A 15,940-nucleotide genomic window follows, 5' to 3' on the forward strand; every position below is an offset into this window, starting at 1 on the left:
ACATCAGTCTAGATGTTTGTTATAAATTAGACCACACAATTTTCTGGTCTATTGAAATTATTTTATTAATCAAGTAAGCAGACACAAGCAAAACAGCGCTGGGCGGCTGGGGAGTCTCCGCTCCGCAACAGCACGCAACTTCCCTTTCCAGGGTTGCTGTTTTATAGCAGTCGAATTCCGGCTTGTCAGGACTTGTTGAACTGGCTGAGGCTGCGCAGTCTATTGTTGAGAGGGGGGTCGTTGTTCCTCTGCCGGTGATCACGCGTTGTGCTCGTGTTCAGGTGGGGGAAGTGAAGTGGCAAAAAGGATGTCTTGTGGTAAGGAACTTCACAGAGTCTGTTTTCACTCAAGGATGTTTACCCAACACCCCCTCCTGCTATCTGTTTGCTTAATCCTCCCCCTTATCAAGGCCATTAAATTGTGCACCCTTATCTCCTCAGCAGATCCTCCAAATTCCTCAAAGACAATGAACAAACCCCCACTAATTTATTACAATGTTCATCATAATTACATCATTACTAGATGTTCATGCATCTAGTTCATAACTGTAGCCTGTACCTAAACTGTCCACACTGCGCTCTTTAGGTCTTTGTGCACTGTGTAAATTGTTGTGGTGTTTCTGCGAACTAACTGCTTAGCCTGCCATAAATGCAGTCCAAACTTAGACCAGAAGTGGAAGGAATAAGATCTTGAATATCCTTGTAACATAAACTGCCTCTCATCTTGCTGTTGGCTGAAGAGATACTGATGGGTGTTCAAAAAAGGACATAATTTCCTTACAACTGTGCTGATTCTAGGAGGCAAGCTGTGTTCAGGGCTGGCCTGAGCAGTTTAGGTTAGGGCTTGAGACCATTGTCCCACAAATATTTGAGGTGACATAACATATCACCCAAGGTGACATAACATATCACCTGATGAGGCCCTGAGCAACCTGATCTAGTGGGAGGTGTCCCCGCCTGTAGCAGGGGGGTTGGAACTGGGTGATCTTTGAGGTCCTTTCCAACTTAAGGCATTCTATGATTCCATGACTCTATGCTTCTATGAGTCTATATCACTGGTGCACTGATGGGCACTTTTCCTCCTCTCCTACTCTGCTTTCACCCTCAATTTCTCCTCTCTTCTCATGTTCTTGGTTCTACTTCCTTCCTGCTCTTTTCCTTATGTAGATCTGACACATGTTTAGCTACTTAGTGAGACAAATAAGTTCACTATGTGGAAAGCAGTTTTTTGCGGTGTTAGATTTTTGTCTATTTAATGTTTTAGAGGTTTACAGAAGAGTCCAGGAAAAAAAAAAAAAAGTATCACGAATGCACAGAAGAGATCATGTAGATGGGGGAAGAGAGGGACAACACTTTTGGTTCATCTTTAGTAATTGAAATTGTAGTCTGAGCTTTAAAATGGTTTTAAAGTGTGGTGTAAACAAACCAGAACTGGACAATTTACACACCTACATCTCTTTGATAGGCTATAAATCTGTGTTTCCTTATTGCTCTCTACAACTGCCTGAAAGGAAGTTGTGGGGAGCCACAGGTCTGCCTCTTCTCACAGATAATTAGTGATAGGACAAGAGGGAATGACCTCAAGTTGCACCATGGGAGGTTCAGGTTGGAAATTAGGAGACATTTCTTCTCAGAAAGTCAGGCATTGGAACGGGTTGCCCAGGGAGATGGTGGTGTCACCATCCCTGGGTGTGTTCAAGGAAAGGTTGGATCTGCTGCTTAGGGACATGGTTTAGTGGGTGACATTGGTAGTAGGGTGATGGTTGGACCTATGATCTTGAAGGTCTTTTCCAACCCTAATTATTCTATGATTCATCAGTTCTGTTTGACCAAGTGTTACCACAAAAATATTTTGAAGTAGGAGAAAGCAAACTCAGGAACACAGCTGGAATTCATCATTCTGTCTATTTTGTTATTTGGTTCACAATCTTAATCATATTCCCAGTCAAAAATGGATTTATATATATATATTCTGCAATAATTTATGCTTTGAAGGGAGATAATAGTAAAAGCAAATATTCACATTCTGTCATCTATAATCATATGAGGAGTAGTGTGATGTTTTTGATGCCCCATGGAAAGGGAATAACTCAGAAGCAGTAACTTTAGCACCAGAATCAAAACCTGTATAGCCAGATGATGTTTGTTGTATTCATTAGAGAAATGCAGGGTCTGGTACAGTAAGGGACAGAACCCTATTGCTAACTCCAAAGAGCAGAAGAGGACAAATATAAGGGATTGCATTCTTTGTTCTGCTAGTCACCTTTTGGCATGCCAAATGGACTACAATCTTTGTAATGCATATTAATATTAATCTAAGGCATAAAAGACTCCCTGGGAAATTAGCTCTTATGCCAAATCGCAGAGAAAGTGCAAAATTGTGTAAGTGCATGTTAATACTGATGGTTGAACACAGCATGACTACACACCCCTAAACAAAGCAGAAATGCAATTTACTTATAGATCAGAGTAATTTGTGCAAGCTGCTGACCAACTACACTTAATTTTAAATTTATTATTTTCAGGAATGTTATGATAGTGTATTCCTCTTTTAGAGACTGAAAATGTGGGGGTGGCTATAGAAAGAGTTAATGCCCATAATGCTAGGAATCAAGTTAATGAAGAAATGCATTTGAGAGGATTAACATTGTTCTAGAAATCAGTGTGTGAAGAGATTGACTGGGAAGGTGTTGGGCTGAAGAATGTGAAAGGGCAATTCAGTCCTTTTGGCAGGCTTGTCAAAGATAGCTTGCTTCCCAGCCATGACTCTATGAAGTGGAAAACACTGAGAAGAGCAAGTGGCAAAAGATAGCACTTTGAAAATGGTGACGAAAAGGGGTAAATGTACCTGTATCCATCTTGGCTGTAAGGTAGGGCTCTGACTTGCCCTGGTTTTCTTAGGCTTACTCCATCAGGCAGCAGGGAACTGTATTGAATAACTGGATTTAATGAAGACTTTATGGTAGTCCTTAGAGTTCTTAAACTGATGTTCTTTCTCTCTGTTTAACTCTTCTGCATGGTAAGCCACAGATGCGTAGGGGCTTTTACATGTCAGTATATTCCAAGTACCTAGAATACAAGTCTTCTTCTTTAAATATTTTTTTGGGTAATATATAAAATGTGTGAGAAGGCAGGTGGCTTAGCAGTACCAGAATCTCTAACCACCCTGCTGAAATGGAGACAACTGGAAGTATTTAGACAAAGAAGGATTTTTTTTAATTTATCTATCTATTTATGTATTTATTTATTTATTTTTGGTATATATTGAGAGGGAAAGCGGAATGGAGTCTGGTTTGTTTTGTTCAGAACTTAAGCTGGTCTGGTGGTTTTGGTTTTATTTTTTTTCTACTTCTAATTTTAATGCCAATAAACTAGGCTTCAATGTGATTTCTATTAAAATTTACAGTTACATTGATGCCAGTGGAAGAAGGGGTGGCTCAACAGAACATACAGAACAGAATTAAATGTCCTTTTGTGGTGGTAAGGACAGGCATAGTAATGAAGACCATAGAGACAGGTATATGTCAGTCAGATATATAGGTAGGTTTTTGTAGTCCCACCTCCCACAGTGGGCAGTGCCAAATGCTTGTGAAGAAGACTGAAAAGCAGTATTACAGACAGTTACAAACAAGCTTGCCTTCAGAATGTCTCTTTTATCCATCTTTATGTACCGGTTGGCCTATGACCATAGAATTAATGCTGCTTTTTTTTTTTTTTTTTTTTTCACCATTTTTATCCAGTCTCATGCATCTGTCTCAGTGCTTTCTGCATACTTTTACCTTCCTTCAGGTCTCATCCTGCTGATTTCCTCACTAGCAGCAGTGGGATAGTGGTGAGACTATACTGCTGACACCATTGAGAGATACCACCTAATGAGAAAAAACTAGCTGTTATGTTCTTGATATTTGTATGTCAAATTTTCTCAATTAGGGAAAAATGTTCATAGGCTTGTAGGTTTTGTTGGAATCCAGTTTTGTTATAATTAATTTTGTAATTATTTAAGGAAGATGCTCAAATATCAAATATCTTAGAAGGATTTGGATATATATATATTTTGCAAACATGGAACAATTTTTTTTTTCTTTTTTTCTTTTGTCTTTTTCAACACTGCAAAGGAATTATTAGAGAGATTCAGATATTGGGATCACTTCAAAAAGCCAACATGAAAGAAGATGAGGAACCACATGCAGAGGACAAATTCTGTGGTATTTCCAGGCTTAAGCTACAGAAATATTTTAGCTATTTTTTATGAATGCAACCACAATTGTTTGCACTTACAGTCATTCAGTAGGAGTTCAAATCTAGACTAAAAGAATGAACAGTCTGCTTCATTCTTTATCTGTAATGCCTTAACCATTGAGGTCAAGAAAAATTGTAACAAAACATATGTTGCTTTTTATGTCCCTGAACTTTATGTTGTGTGATGTGTTAGAGGTACGCTTGACTGCTGCTTTGAATCTCCACCTCTGAACTTCTGTAATGCCTCTGGGCTTTACTTTCTGTAATCCCCCTGTTTCTTTATAAACCCATGAAATGAGCCAGTTGTGACATGGAAGTTAAAATTGGCTGTTGATATATCCCACACTATTTTAGTAGTCAAGAAGCTATGTAAAAAGCTATAAAATAACTTGTTTTAGTAGGAAGTCAAAGCTCAAATACATTGCTAATGCTTTTTAGCATTTGCAGCAGATGCATTTAAAAATACTATTGATTTTATTTGAGTAACCCTTAAGTTAAAAGGACTTGAATACTGCTGCATATATTCTTTTTTTTTCCCCACTGTCAATTATTACCAGGTTATTGTAGAAAAGAGAACACATTTACTGTTTATGTTTGAAATGGTCTCATGACCTCTACTGAGAAAGGATAGCAGCTACTCAACCAAGTAATTCTATCAAAGGCGACGATCTTAATCCTGCAAGAATTCTGTCATTCAGATGAGCAAAGAGGGTGAAGATCCCTGCATCCAGCACACCTGTCTTTTTTCTTCTGGCTGCAGACGTTGTGCACTCCTGAAGATGGCAACCTTGCAGCAGGCACACGGTGGGAGAGGTTGTGCCATACCTGTCTTGACCAGGGAAGTGGGATTTAAAGTTTCTGAAGACAATGTTGGTGACTGGGAGAAGGTGAAGAACAAAATCTTTCCTCATTTTTTTTTTTTTTGGTTTAGTGAAGCCATAAGTCTGTGCACAAAGACAGCTGATGGGATTTGAACATTTCTGTTTACGTTCTATTCACATATCAGAGTATTGGGACTATTAAATTGTTTAACCCAGAAGCATGTTTTTGGTGGGTAAACAATGTTGTAAATTCCTAAACATATAATTTTGAATTCTTTATGTACTCTTCTTTTTCCTTCCTAGGTATTTCCACTGGTGCTATCACTTGCATTTGTTGGTAAAACAATGTCTGGTACTTACATTAACAGCATGTATACACAGATAGAGAAACAATTTAATATTCCAGCTTCTTTAGTGGGGATCATTAATGGAAGCTTTGAAACTGGTAAGCAAACACTTTATTATTTGTTATTCCTTGAAATTATTATGGCTGAGCATGTATTAGTGACTCTCCTGTCTGTATTAATCTGCCAATTGCTGTATGTGACAGCAAAATGACCAACTTTCTTCTACTGTCTCCGCTGGTACTTATATATTTAGTGTCTTGGAAACAAACAGGACAGCTTAATTGAGGATGTTTAGGATTAAAGGCTGGTTCAGCTCATTTTTGCACTCTCTTACAGTATGACAGAACAACTAACAAAACAGAAATATATTATAAGCTTTCTAATTGACTAACAAAATAGAATGATTTTATAAACTCAGAATATAAGGTCATATTAGCACTTTTACAGTTACTTTAACAACCTCAAAGTTGGTTGGAGTGGATTGCCTCCTTACTCAAATTCAGGAGTATTTTAATTTTTCATACCTGTACAACTGTAAAGAAAGTTTCCAGTTTTACTGTCAGTGCCCCTCCTATCAGTAAGCTTTACTGCCAAATGACAGGTAATGTCTTGCTGTTGCCACAGAAGCCAAACAAAAGACTTTATAGCATCAGATCCATATAAGTAGAGACCCTCAGAGGATGTGTGTAGGAGAGCAAGGCTCTTTTCATCCCCTTCCCTGGTCTTCTGTATCTGTGTGTACAAATAGAAGAAACTATTCATGACACCATGCTGCTGCCTGCAAAACAGTCTGATGAGGCAGCTATAAGGTACGAAAAAATCATAGAATCATAGAATCAAAAAAAGACTGTATACCCAGAATATATTATTGCTTTTGATAAGAAGGAGTCTTTAAGAAACATTAAATAGCCAAGATTAATGATGTGGTATGTAAAAGAGTAATATTTTAAATAAATTATCCTTTCATACACACTTTTCTATAGCAAATTGTGTCTTTCTTATCTCCAAAGATGTAAAAGTACCTGTGAATAATCATATTAATATTTAAAAAGATTAAAAATATATGCATGTGCCAGAGATAGGTTAATTATGAGAATTCTATGAGTATATGTATTTAAGTGTCATTTAAGTTACTGGTTCAGTGAAGTCTCTCTAGCAATCATATGTACAAAAAAAAAATAATATATCTTCTTTTAGAGCATTATGCTCACAAGTCATAGACATGAAAAAAAAAAAAAAAAAAAAAAAAATATTTTTTTTTTTAATAATTTATTAAAAAATTTTATAGAAATAAAAAAAAAAAAAAAAAAAAAAAGAGTAGTTGTACAATTAGTAAATTGTTACTGTTGTGGGACCTGATTCCTAACATGAGGCTCGAGTCTTCGCTTAGCTGCACAACAGTAACAAAGAGTATAGCAAATCAACTGATTCAGAAGTGAAAGTGGAGGAATTTTTTAGCTCAGTTGTATTTTTAAATAGGGCTAGGTACAAGATCTATTGTTTTTATTCCTCTTTAACTATTACTGAAAATAATATCAATTTAATAAATTTAACTCTTTTCTTGGTATTCATCTCATGTGTATTAGTATTTTCCACAGGTTGCAAAATAGAGTATCCTAGGAGAATAACTTCCCAAAGCAACTGTTATTCTGTAGCTCTGGATCTTGCCTTTATGTAAAGTAGTGAGAAATTTCTTCTCTACATAGGTGCAGTCAAAAGTTTTGTCTTCCACCACAATTTCTTTTTCATACTGACTTCTATTCTTATGTATTTCCCATGTGGTGTAACTCTTCCAGAAGAAAACCACAATTAGAAAGGAATTACTGCATTGCTTAGTGAGTTCCCTGTCTAGTTACAGTTTTTACAAAAGAGAAGTAAAGGATGTTGAGCTAACAAGATACAAACAAAACTGCATTGGACTTTAAAATGTAAAATATTGCCTTGGTTTGTAAACACGATTCAGGTTCTTTTTTCAGGTAACTTGCTTCTTATAGCATTTGTGAGTTATTCTGGAGGAAAGCTTCACAGACCCAGAATAATTGCTTTGGGCTGCACTGTTCTGTCATTTGGTTGTCTTTTGATATCACTTCCTCATTTCTTAATTGGAAGGTGTTTTGGTGTATTGGGCCTATGTGGCAAGGTTCTGGTAGTAGGAGGGCTGCACAACAGCTGCTGGGAAAGAAAATTGAGAAAATGTAGAGAACCAGCCCTGCAGACCCCAAGGTCAGTGCAGAAGAAGGGCAGGGGTTGCTCCAGGCACGGAGCAGAAGTTCCCTGTGGCCTGTGGAGAGGCTCCTGGTGGAGCAGGCTGTTCCCCTGCAGCCCATGGGTCCCACACGGAGCAGATCTCCATGCTGCAGCCTGTGGAGGAGCCTCCGGTGGATCAGGTGGATGTGGCCTGGAGGAGGCTGCAGCCCTTGGAGAGCCCCCGCAGGAGCAGGCCCTGGGCCAGAGCTGCAGCCTGTGGAGAGGAGCCCACGCAGGAGCAGGGGGCCTGGGGGGGAGCTGCTGCCCATGGGGGACCCGTGCTGGAGCAGTTTGCGCCTGATGGATGGATCCTGTGGTATGGACTCATGTTGCAGCAGTTCTTGAAGAGCTACTGCCTGTGTGAAGCCCCCACAGGCTCAGTTCGGGAAGGACATCATCCCATGAGAGGGACCCCATATGGAGCAGGGGCAGAGAGTGACCGTGAAGGAGTGGCGGAGAGAAATTGTTAGCGACTGACTGCAACCTCCACTCCATGTTCCCCTGTGCTAGTCAGGGGAGAAAGTGAAAGAGGATGGATGGGGAGGAAGGTGTTTTAGTTTGCTTTTAGTTCTGACTGCTTTAGTCTGCTAGTAATAGGCAATAAATTTTATTAATCTTCCTATGCTGAGTCTGTTTTGCTTAAGACATAATTGGTGATTTATCTGCCTGTACTAATCTCAACCCATGAGTTATTTTATCATCATATTTTCTCTCACTGTACTTTTGAGGAGGTGGAGTGAAAGAGTGGCATGGTGGAGTTAAGCTAGCCATTAGTGTGAAACCACCATATTTGGTTAGTTCACAGCAGCTTCTGTGGTCCTTACATGCCTTAATTCCATTGCCTCCTACTGGAATAGGATTGCTTAATGAAATAGATATTGTTGAACATGAGTATGGTAAGACAGTTGTACACCAGCTTGTTTTGTTTTGCTTATGAGATGGCTTCAAATGTCAGTAATCATTCCGCAGGACAGTCACTCTTGTGCAGGGCACCTTTCCTTGTCTTGCCTTGCTGTGCCTTGCCTTGCTTCTCGTGCTACCTCTTGCATAGACTTTCTTAAGAAACAGTGGTCTGTGATACTGTCACATTATGCTACTACATCTTATCTGCTTGTAGGGGCAACACAAGATGATTTTTAGATGGATTTTTCAGTCTCTTTGGTCTGGAGTCTGGATGACAGATCATATCTGATTCCTGTGTTGCCAAGGCCTTTACAGACCACAGGGATTCATTAACCACTTTTTCGCTATTTTTGCTTGGCTTAACAAAATAATAATTTAGGCTTGTCTATATTCTAATCAGTGAGGATTTTTTTTTATTTTTATTTTATTTTTTTTTTTTTTTGAGGAAAACAGCCCTCTAATCTTGTTATGTCCAATGTGGTATGGCTCTGGCTCTGACAGTCTTGGTGGTACCCTCTGCTTAGGGTGTAAATTGGATTAGAATGTAAGAAGAATATTCTTATTCTTCTCATATCATCTTATAAGATGATATGAGGGGCTTCAGCGGGGTATTTCATCATCTCCTGAAGCATCTGTTACACAGTTATGGTAGATACTAGATACCTATCCCAACACTGTGTTGATCCCTTGCTACAATTCTTTCTTCCTACTTTGGTTTGTTACAAATGCTGAGTTAACTTTTGAAGTGAATTTCCTTCTTGCTATAGCTGCATACCTTCTTAAAAGTAGCTTCATAAATGAAGAACAGATTTAAGAGGTTGTTCTGATATATTTGCTCTTAATCTGTACATGATTTACTTTGATTCAAACAGGTATCATATTGAAAGCAGCATTTCACCATTGGAGAATTCTTCAGTCATGCCTCTGTGTTTTTTTAATCAAAGCTTGTTCTCTTTACCTACAGAAGAACCATCAACAGGTATGACTTCCCAAGTCTACTATTACTTTTTCCTCAGTTTTTATAGTGTTTAAGTAAATAGAATTTTTTATTAGCATTTTTTTTCCAGGGTTCCACTTTTGATTGGTACATTTGCAGGCATAAAAAGTAGAGGTCAGGAAATTTACATATCCTGGTGTCCTTTAAGCACAGCATTACTGGCCAGTCAAGGGAAGTGTTGTTCAATTCTACTCCGTGCCAGTGCATCATCACCTCAAGTACTGTGTGCAGTTTTGGGCACCACAGTATTAAAAAAAGACATAAAGGAAAGGAAAAGACATGTGAGGAGCAGCTAAAGCCACTTGGTTTGTTCAGCCTGGAGAAGAGGAGACTGAGGGAAGACCTCATCACAACTTACAGCTTCCTCATGAGGAGGAGGGGGAAGGTGCTGATCTCTTCTCTCTGGTTATCAGAGATAGGACCTGAGGGCATGGCATGAAGCTGCATCAGGGAGGTTCAGTCTGGATGTTAGGAAAAGGTTCTCCACTGGGAGTATTTTAGTATTTTAGTATTTTAGTCACTGGAAAAGGCTGCCCAGGGAAGTGGTTGAGTCACCATCCCTGGAGGTCTTTAAAAGATGTTTAGATGTAGAGCTTAGGGATATGGTTTAGTGGAGGACTTGTTAGTGTTAGGTCAGAGGTTGGACTCGGTGATCTTGGAGGTCTCTTCCAACCTAGACTATTCTGTGATTCTATGATTCTATGGTCAGGCACTGGGACAGGCTCCTCAGGGCAGTGGTCATGGCACCGAGCCTGCCAGAGTTCAGGAAGTGTTTGGACAACACTCTCAGACATAGGGTCTGATTTTTGGGTGGTCCTGTGTGGACCCAGGAGTTGGACTCGATGATCCTTTTGAGTTCCGTCCAACTCAGGATATGCTATGATTCTATGATTCTCTCTGTCTTTCCATATGTATATATTTTGTTGCACCACATGAGGAATAAAAGAAAGAGAAATAGAGATAAAGCAAAAAAAAATAGCTCCCATGTCTTTTTAAAGAAAAGAGAAAATAACATTAACTATACTGAAACTTATCTGGGAGACTGAAACATGCCTGTGCACTAGCAATAGTATATGAAATAATATATTATAAAAGTAACTACTCTGAAGACAGAAGAGTCAGAGACAACAATTACATAATCATACACAAAATCCTCACTTTGAGGATGGGATTAATCTTCCTCCAAAGGAAGCCTTTAGTCTGAACTGTCTTTCTAGACTCCCTTGATAATTCATCAAAGGAGACTACAGAGTCTTTGCAGACAGTGTCCCTTGCTGTAAGGACATTCATTCTCTCTGTTATAGGTTGGGTCAGAGTACCTCCTGGTTGAACCTACTGACTGTTGGAGGCTTAAGTGACGTAGATGGCAAAAGTTAGGTGAAATGAATTTCACAGTTCATTGTTATATTTTGTGTTCCATCAATGTGTGCTGAAGCAGAATCACACTGCTGTAATATTGTATGTACCCAGTGACATCAACCATAGCGATATTGTACTGTTGCTTTCTGTCTCTACTTGGATGTGGCCTCCAAGTGTTCCATGACTGCATGTCACTTTAGGCATAAATTTTTCCATCTTCACAATGAACAGTTAAGAAAAGGGTATGCCTAATAGCACTTAATATTAATTTTTCATTTGAAGATTTCAAATTTTCATTTGAAAATATAAAATATATAAAATATAAAATTTTCTTCATTTTATAAGTGCACAAAATAAAGTATCGATAGGTAAAGCATTTTTTTTTCTAAATTATACAGCCCTTCACTGCCTATGTAGACCCTAGAACTCATAGGTCCTCATGTCTATGGCTATGCTTGGTTGACTTAGTTCTTTCCCTGTTAGTTTTTGGACAAGCAAAACTATGATGTTCATATGCACAAGCCCATCTCCTTTACAATGCAAAAACTGGTTTGAATTTGACCACACTTGCATGTGGATTGCTTCACCCATGTTTGCTGACAGCAATCTGTTATCAGTACAGACTTGGTCTCTAATCAGAGATGCTTTCATTTCATGCAGTCATCAGTTACTGTTAACAAAATCTGCTTTTCTTTATTAGCAAATTGGCACTGCCAAGTATCAGGGTGACAAAGTGGACCATGGAAGAGAGTTGAATCTTAAGAAAACTGTATGGGATGAAGAAATCCAAGTTTAGGGAGAGAAAGAAAACAACCAAGATCTCTTAGCTCCTGATGTGGGACAAAAATGACTGTGGTGCAACACACTACTGAGTTATACAGGAGGACAAACATGAAGAATGAGAGCTAGATCCCCAGATAGATTCAGCAGGATGGTCAGACATGTTGCTGTGGATCTTCATTTTGATTGTTTGGCTGTTTTATCTCCCCTGACAACAGCAGTTTTAATGAGGGAAATGAACACAGGAAAGGACCTAGCTTATGCAGTGATTAGGCTTTCAGGTGGTAGGAAAAGGTGTGGAATGGAGATGGAAGGGATTTAAATTCTGCTCTAGCAAGTGCAACAGCTTCTTTCAGATCTGGAGCCTTTGCAATAATTTATTTCCATATTTTGTAGGACAGATATACCGATCAAAGTTTAAGCTGTTAGTCAATTCTTCGTCTTAATCTCTAGAACATAATTAGTAGTTAGAACTAAAACATTAAATCTGGCTTCTTATTCTATTTGCAGAGTGTGTAAAGGAGTCTGGGTACTTGCTGTGGATATTTGTGATGGTTGGAAACATAGTGCGAGGAATGGGTGAAACTCCCATCATGCCTTTAAGCATTTCATATTTGGAGGATTTTGCCAAAACAGAGAATTCGCCTTTCTACCTGGGTAAATCTAACCTATCTGCTAACCAAACTAACATGAAAATTAAAAACTAACATGAATATTAACAAAAGTGAAGAGGAAAGAAGAAAGGAGCTACTGACTTATTGAAATAATGATAGTGTAGAACTTGTAATTTAACTATTTGTTGAGGTGAATTTGTTGAAATGAGGCCATTTTTAGCCATAAATGTCTATTCAGTAAAGCTATCCTAACCTTTTATAACAATTTCAAGAAAATAATTACGTCTGGGTTCTGATTTTGTGTATTTTCTCCTTTTCATATTCTAGGTTGTCTACACACAGCAACAATAATTGGCCCCTTTGTTGGTTTATTGTTGGCATCATTCTGTGCAGAACTGTTTGTTGATCTGGAATCAGTAGATCCAGGTACTGGATATATATTATTATGAATATTCATTTTTGTTTGCTGGTTGTTTCTTTTAGAATGGAAAGTCTGCATATTATATTTAACCCGATAAAAGGCTTGAGTTCACGCATACATAAATGAATCAACATATAAATTATTTGATGAATGATTCTATCATCTGGCTTAACATAAGAAAGGGTTTGACTTAATTTAACACAAAACGTTGAAATTTGCCAGAAAAATTAGCAGTATTAGAAAAGAAGCCTGGAGAATATTTGTTCTCTTTTATCAGATTCATTTTAAGAATCTTTAAAATCCTTTTAATAAATTGCATGTCAGAGATGACTAGGAAAACACACTATGACAGCAAAAAATGTTTCTGAATTAATATGAGATGCCATTTGTTTGTTTATTTTAGGGGATGTAACTATAACAGCTACTGATACCCGCTGGGTTGGAGCGTGGTGGCTGGGAATTTTGATTTGTGCAGCACTGAATCTTCTTGCAGGAGTACCTTTTTGGTTTTTGCCCAAGTCACTTGTGAAGGAAGGAGAAACCAATTAACCTGAGGAGATGTGTAAAAAGAGGGTAGTACTATTGCAAGAAAATTAAAAAAAAAGGAAGACAAAGAGACTTTTTTTTTCAATACAAGTGTGTCCAAGGCATGAAATGCATACTCTAGTTTTCTACTCTCTGTAGTACAAATAATTTGGGCAAGGATTTAGAATGGCTTTTCACATAGGCAGAAAGCTAATTTCATAGATTCAGGATCTGAATTCATCCCTTTCTCCCTCCTGTATTTCAGGTGTATGTGGATCTGAAGCTTTTCTTTCTTACAGAAGATTAATGCACTGAAATCTGGTTAAGAATATTTAACTTCAGTGAGCTTTGGACAAGTTGCTTATACCTCACATCCACTGTGCAGAAAAGCAGAAAACCAGCACATCTTGTGCACTTCTTGAGTCGAACTTAAAGACCCAAAGGGGAATAGTCAGATGCTTAAGTAACTCAAACATTTAATGACCATTGAACAGGGATCTGTTTGACTTACATTTATTCATGTTGCTATTTGCAACATTCACATCTATGTTTTTTTTCCAGATCTATATACCTGGGAAGCTATACCTGTAGGAAGTATTTTTTATCTTAGTTTGTGTGTGTGTGTCTGTATGCTCTAGTTGAAACATAAGTTTATAAATTATAAGTTTATAAATTATGTAAAAAATGTCAAAGGTTACTTTCTTCAGAGTACTCTCATGATTCTGTATGCCCAGTTCAGGGCCCCTTGACAAAATCTTCATTTTCAGAAAGTAAGTGCTGAGTACTATCTACCTCTCCAGGTGCAGGCACTAAATGGTGCCTGCTTTCAATGAATTATGGTCACTGTTTTACAGAAGTTTATGTTTTTCTGCAGTTTCTTAATTCTTAATTCTTATTTCTTTAATTCTTAATTTATTTCTTCTCATTCTTAATTTATTTCTTTAATTCTTAATTCTTAATTTAATTCTACTTAAACACACATATCCTAGTGAATGCCACATGCTTTTCAGCATGATTTTATGTGTAAATCAGGATAATACCTTTTCAGATCATTAACTAAAGGGAAGCATGAACTAAAACCTATTTAATCAATGAGGTATTGCTTTTAAACTACCACAAGGTCATAAAAAAGATAATTTCAAAGCTATAAGTTTTCTAATTGTAATCAACAACAATCTAATGATGAAAGAAAGTGTATCTTAATGGTTGTCATAAACTTGTGCACATTCTTGTCTATATTTAAAGATCCTTTACTTTTTCATTTGGTGAAATTTTCACTCCCAGATTTTGTTATTTCTTCCTGCAAAATTGAACAGTGACACTGGGATTAGACATATCTGTGTCTTATGTGAACAGTATAAGTCATACGTGGTTTTATTATTATATGACAGTGTGTATATATTAATTATACCTTTAATTTAACAAACAGATTGGAAAAATACAAAGTGTGATGGGACTTAACCTTTTCATCTTGCTTGATAATTCTACTTTTTATTTATACAATTTTCAGAAGTCTTCTCATCTCATCTCATCTCATCTCATCTCATCTCATCTCATCTCATCTCATCTCATCTCATCTCATCTCATCTCATTAATAAATAGAGAATGTTAGACAAAGAGAAATTGTAATTGTTGTTGGTTCTTTTTCTAATGGTACAGATCCTAACTTAATAGGCATTGCTCAGAGATAAGACCTGTGTAAATTAGTGTGTTGGGTCTGTCTGGGATGGAGTCACCTTTCCATGCAGCAGCCCACACAGTGCTGTGCTCTGCACTCATAGCTGGAACAGCACTGGTATCACTCCAGTGTTGTGTCTATTGCTGCATAGTGCTGGCACAACATCAGAACTCCTTCCAGGCCCCCAAGAGCCAGCAGGCTGGGGGTGGGCAATTGATGGGGAGGGGACATCACCAGGGCAGCCGACCTAAACCAACCAAAGGGATATTCCATAACACCTGATGTCACACTGAGCAATAAAAGGGGGGCTCTCATGGGGGAGGGTCTCTCCTGAACAACCGGTACGCGTTTTGAGGCCCTGCTTCCCGGGACGTGGCCGAACATCGCTCGTTGATGGGAAGTAGAGAATAACTTTTTTTTTTTCTTTCTCTCTGTGCTTCCGCGCGGCCTTGTTGTTTCTTTTGTTTCTCTTTCTCCCCATTCCCCTTTCCTTAATTAAATCATTCTCATCTCAAACCTCGAGCTCTTTGTGTTGTCTTTTCTCCCCCTTCCTCTTTGAGGAGGGGAGGAGTGAGAGAGTGGTTGTGGTGGAGCTCGGCTGCCCACTCGAGTAAAACCATCACAATTAGCTTCTCAGAATTTTACTTGGCTGAAGACTGGAAGATGCAGACTTTGAGTATATAGTGAGAATACCTGCAATCAATTCCCTCTTTGGGCATTTTCTTTCCCATTGCTAACAGTAGCAATAACCAAATCCCATCTCTGTGGCATGTAGTCACAGGTATCTGGTGTGTTTGCACATCTTCCCCTTTGTACTCTCTTTGCCTAGCACGTGCAGGAAAGGAGTAGGAACGGTGGGGAAGTAGCTGTTGCTGCAAATCTTTAAGTGCAAAGTTCAGTTACTGAACAGCTAAAATGTTTCCTGAAACTTTTACTATCAAATTATTAGTGTGATTTTTATAAGCAGCAGCCTCGTGTGTGTGTATGTGTGTGTGATTTGAGTGAGTTTA

At 38.2% G+C, this 15,940-nt stretch overlaps 1 protein-coding gene across 2 annotated transcripts; it reads left to right on the forward strand.

Annotated features, from left to right (window-relative positions):
• The first annotated feature begins 5,002 nt into the window (after positions 1-5,002).
• On the forward strand, positions 5,003-13,340 carry LOC118158822 (solute carrier organic anion transporter family member 1A5-like). 2 transcript variants are annotated; one of them, XM_035313511.1, is made up of 7 exons: positions 5,003-5,125; positions 5,363-5,504; positions 7,383-7,515; positions 9,429-9,535; positions 12,203-12,349; positions 12,634-12,732; positions 13,131-13,340. In XM_035313511.1, the coding sequence occupies exons 1-7, from the start codon at positions 5,018-5,020 to the stop codon at positions 13,274-13,276; spliced, it is 882 nt and encodes a 293-aa protein (XP_035169402.1). In that variant the 5' UTR covers positions 5,003-5,017; the 3' UTR covers positions 13,277-13,340. The 2 variants fall into 2 exon arrangements, with proteins under 2 accessions (XP_035169402.1, XP_035169408.1); XM_035313517.1 differs by having other exon boundaries at positions 13,221-13,321.
• The last annotated feature ends 2,600 nt before the right edge of the window (positions 13,341-15,940 follow it).

This window comes from Oxyura jamaicensis, chromosome 1 (genome assembly GCF_011077185.1).
Source record: "Oxyura jamaicensis isolate SHBP4307 breed ruddy duck chromosome 1, BPBGC_Ojam_1.0, whole genome shotgun sequence".
In the NCBI taxonomy this organism is placed as follows: Eukaryota; Metazoa; Chordata; class Aves; order Anseriformes; family Anatidae; genus Oxyura; species Oxyura jamaicensis.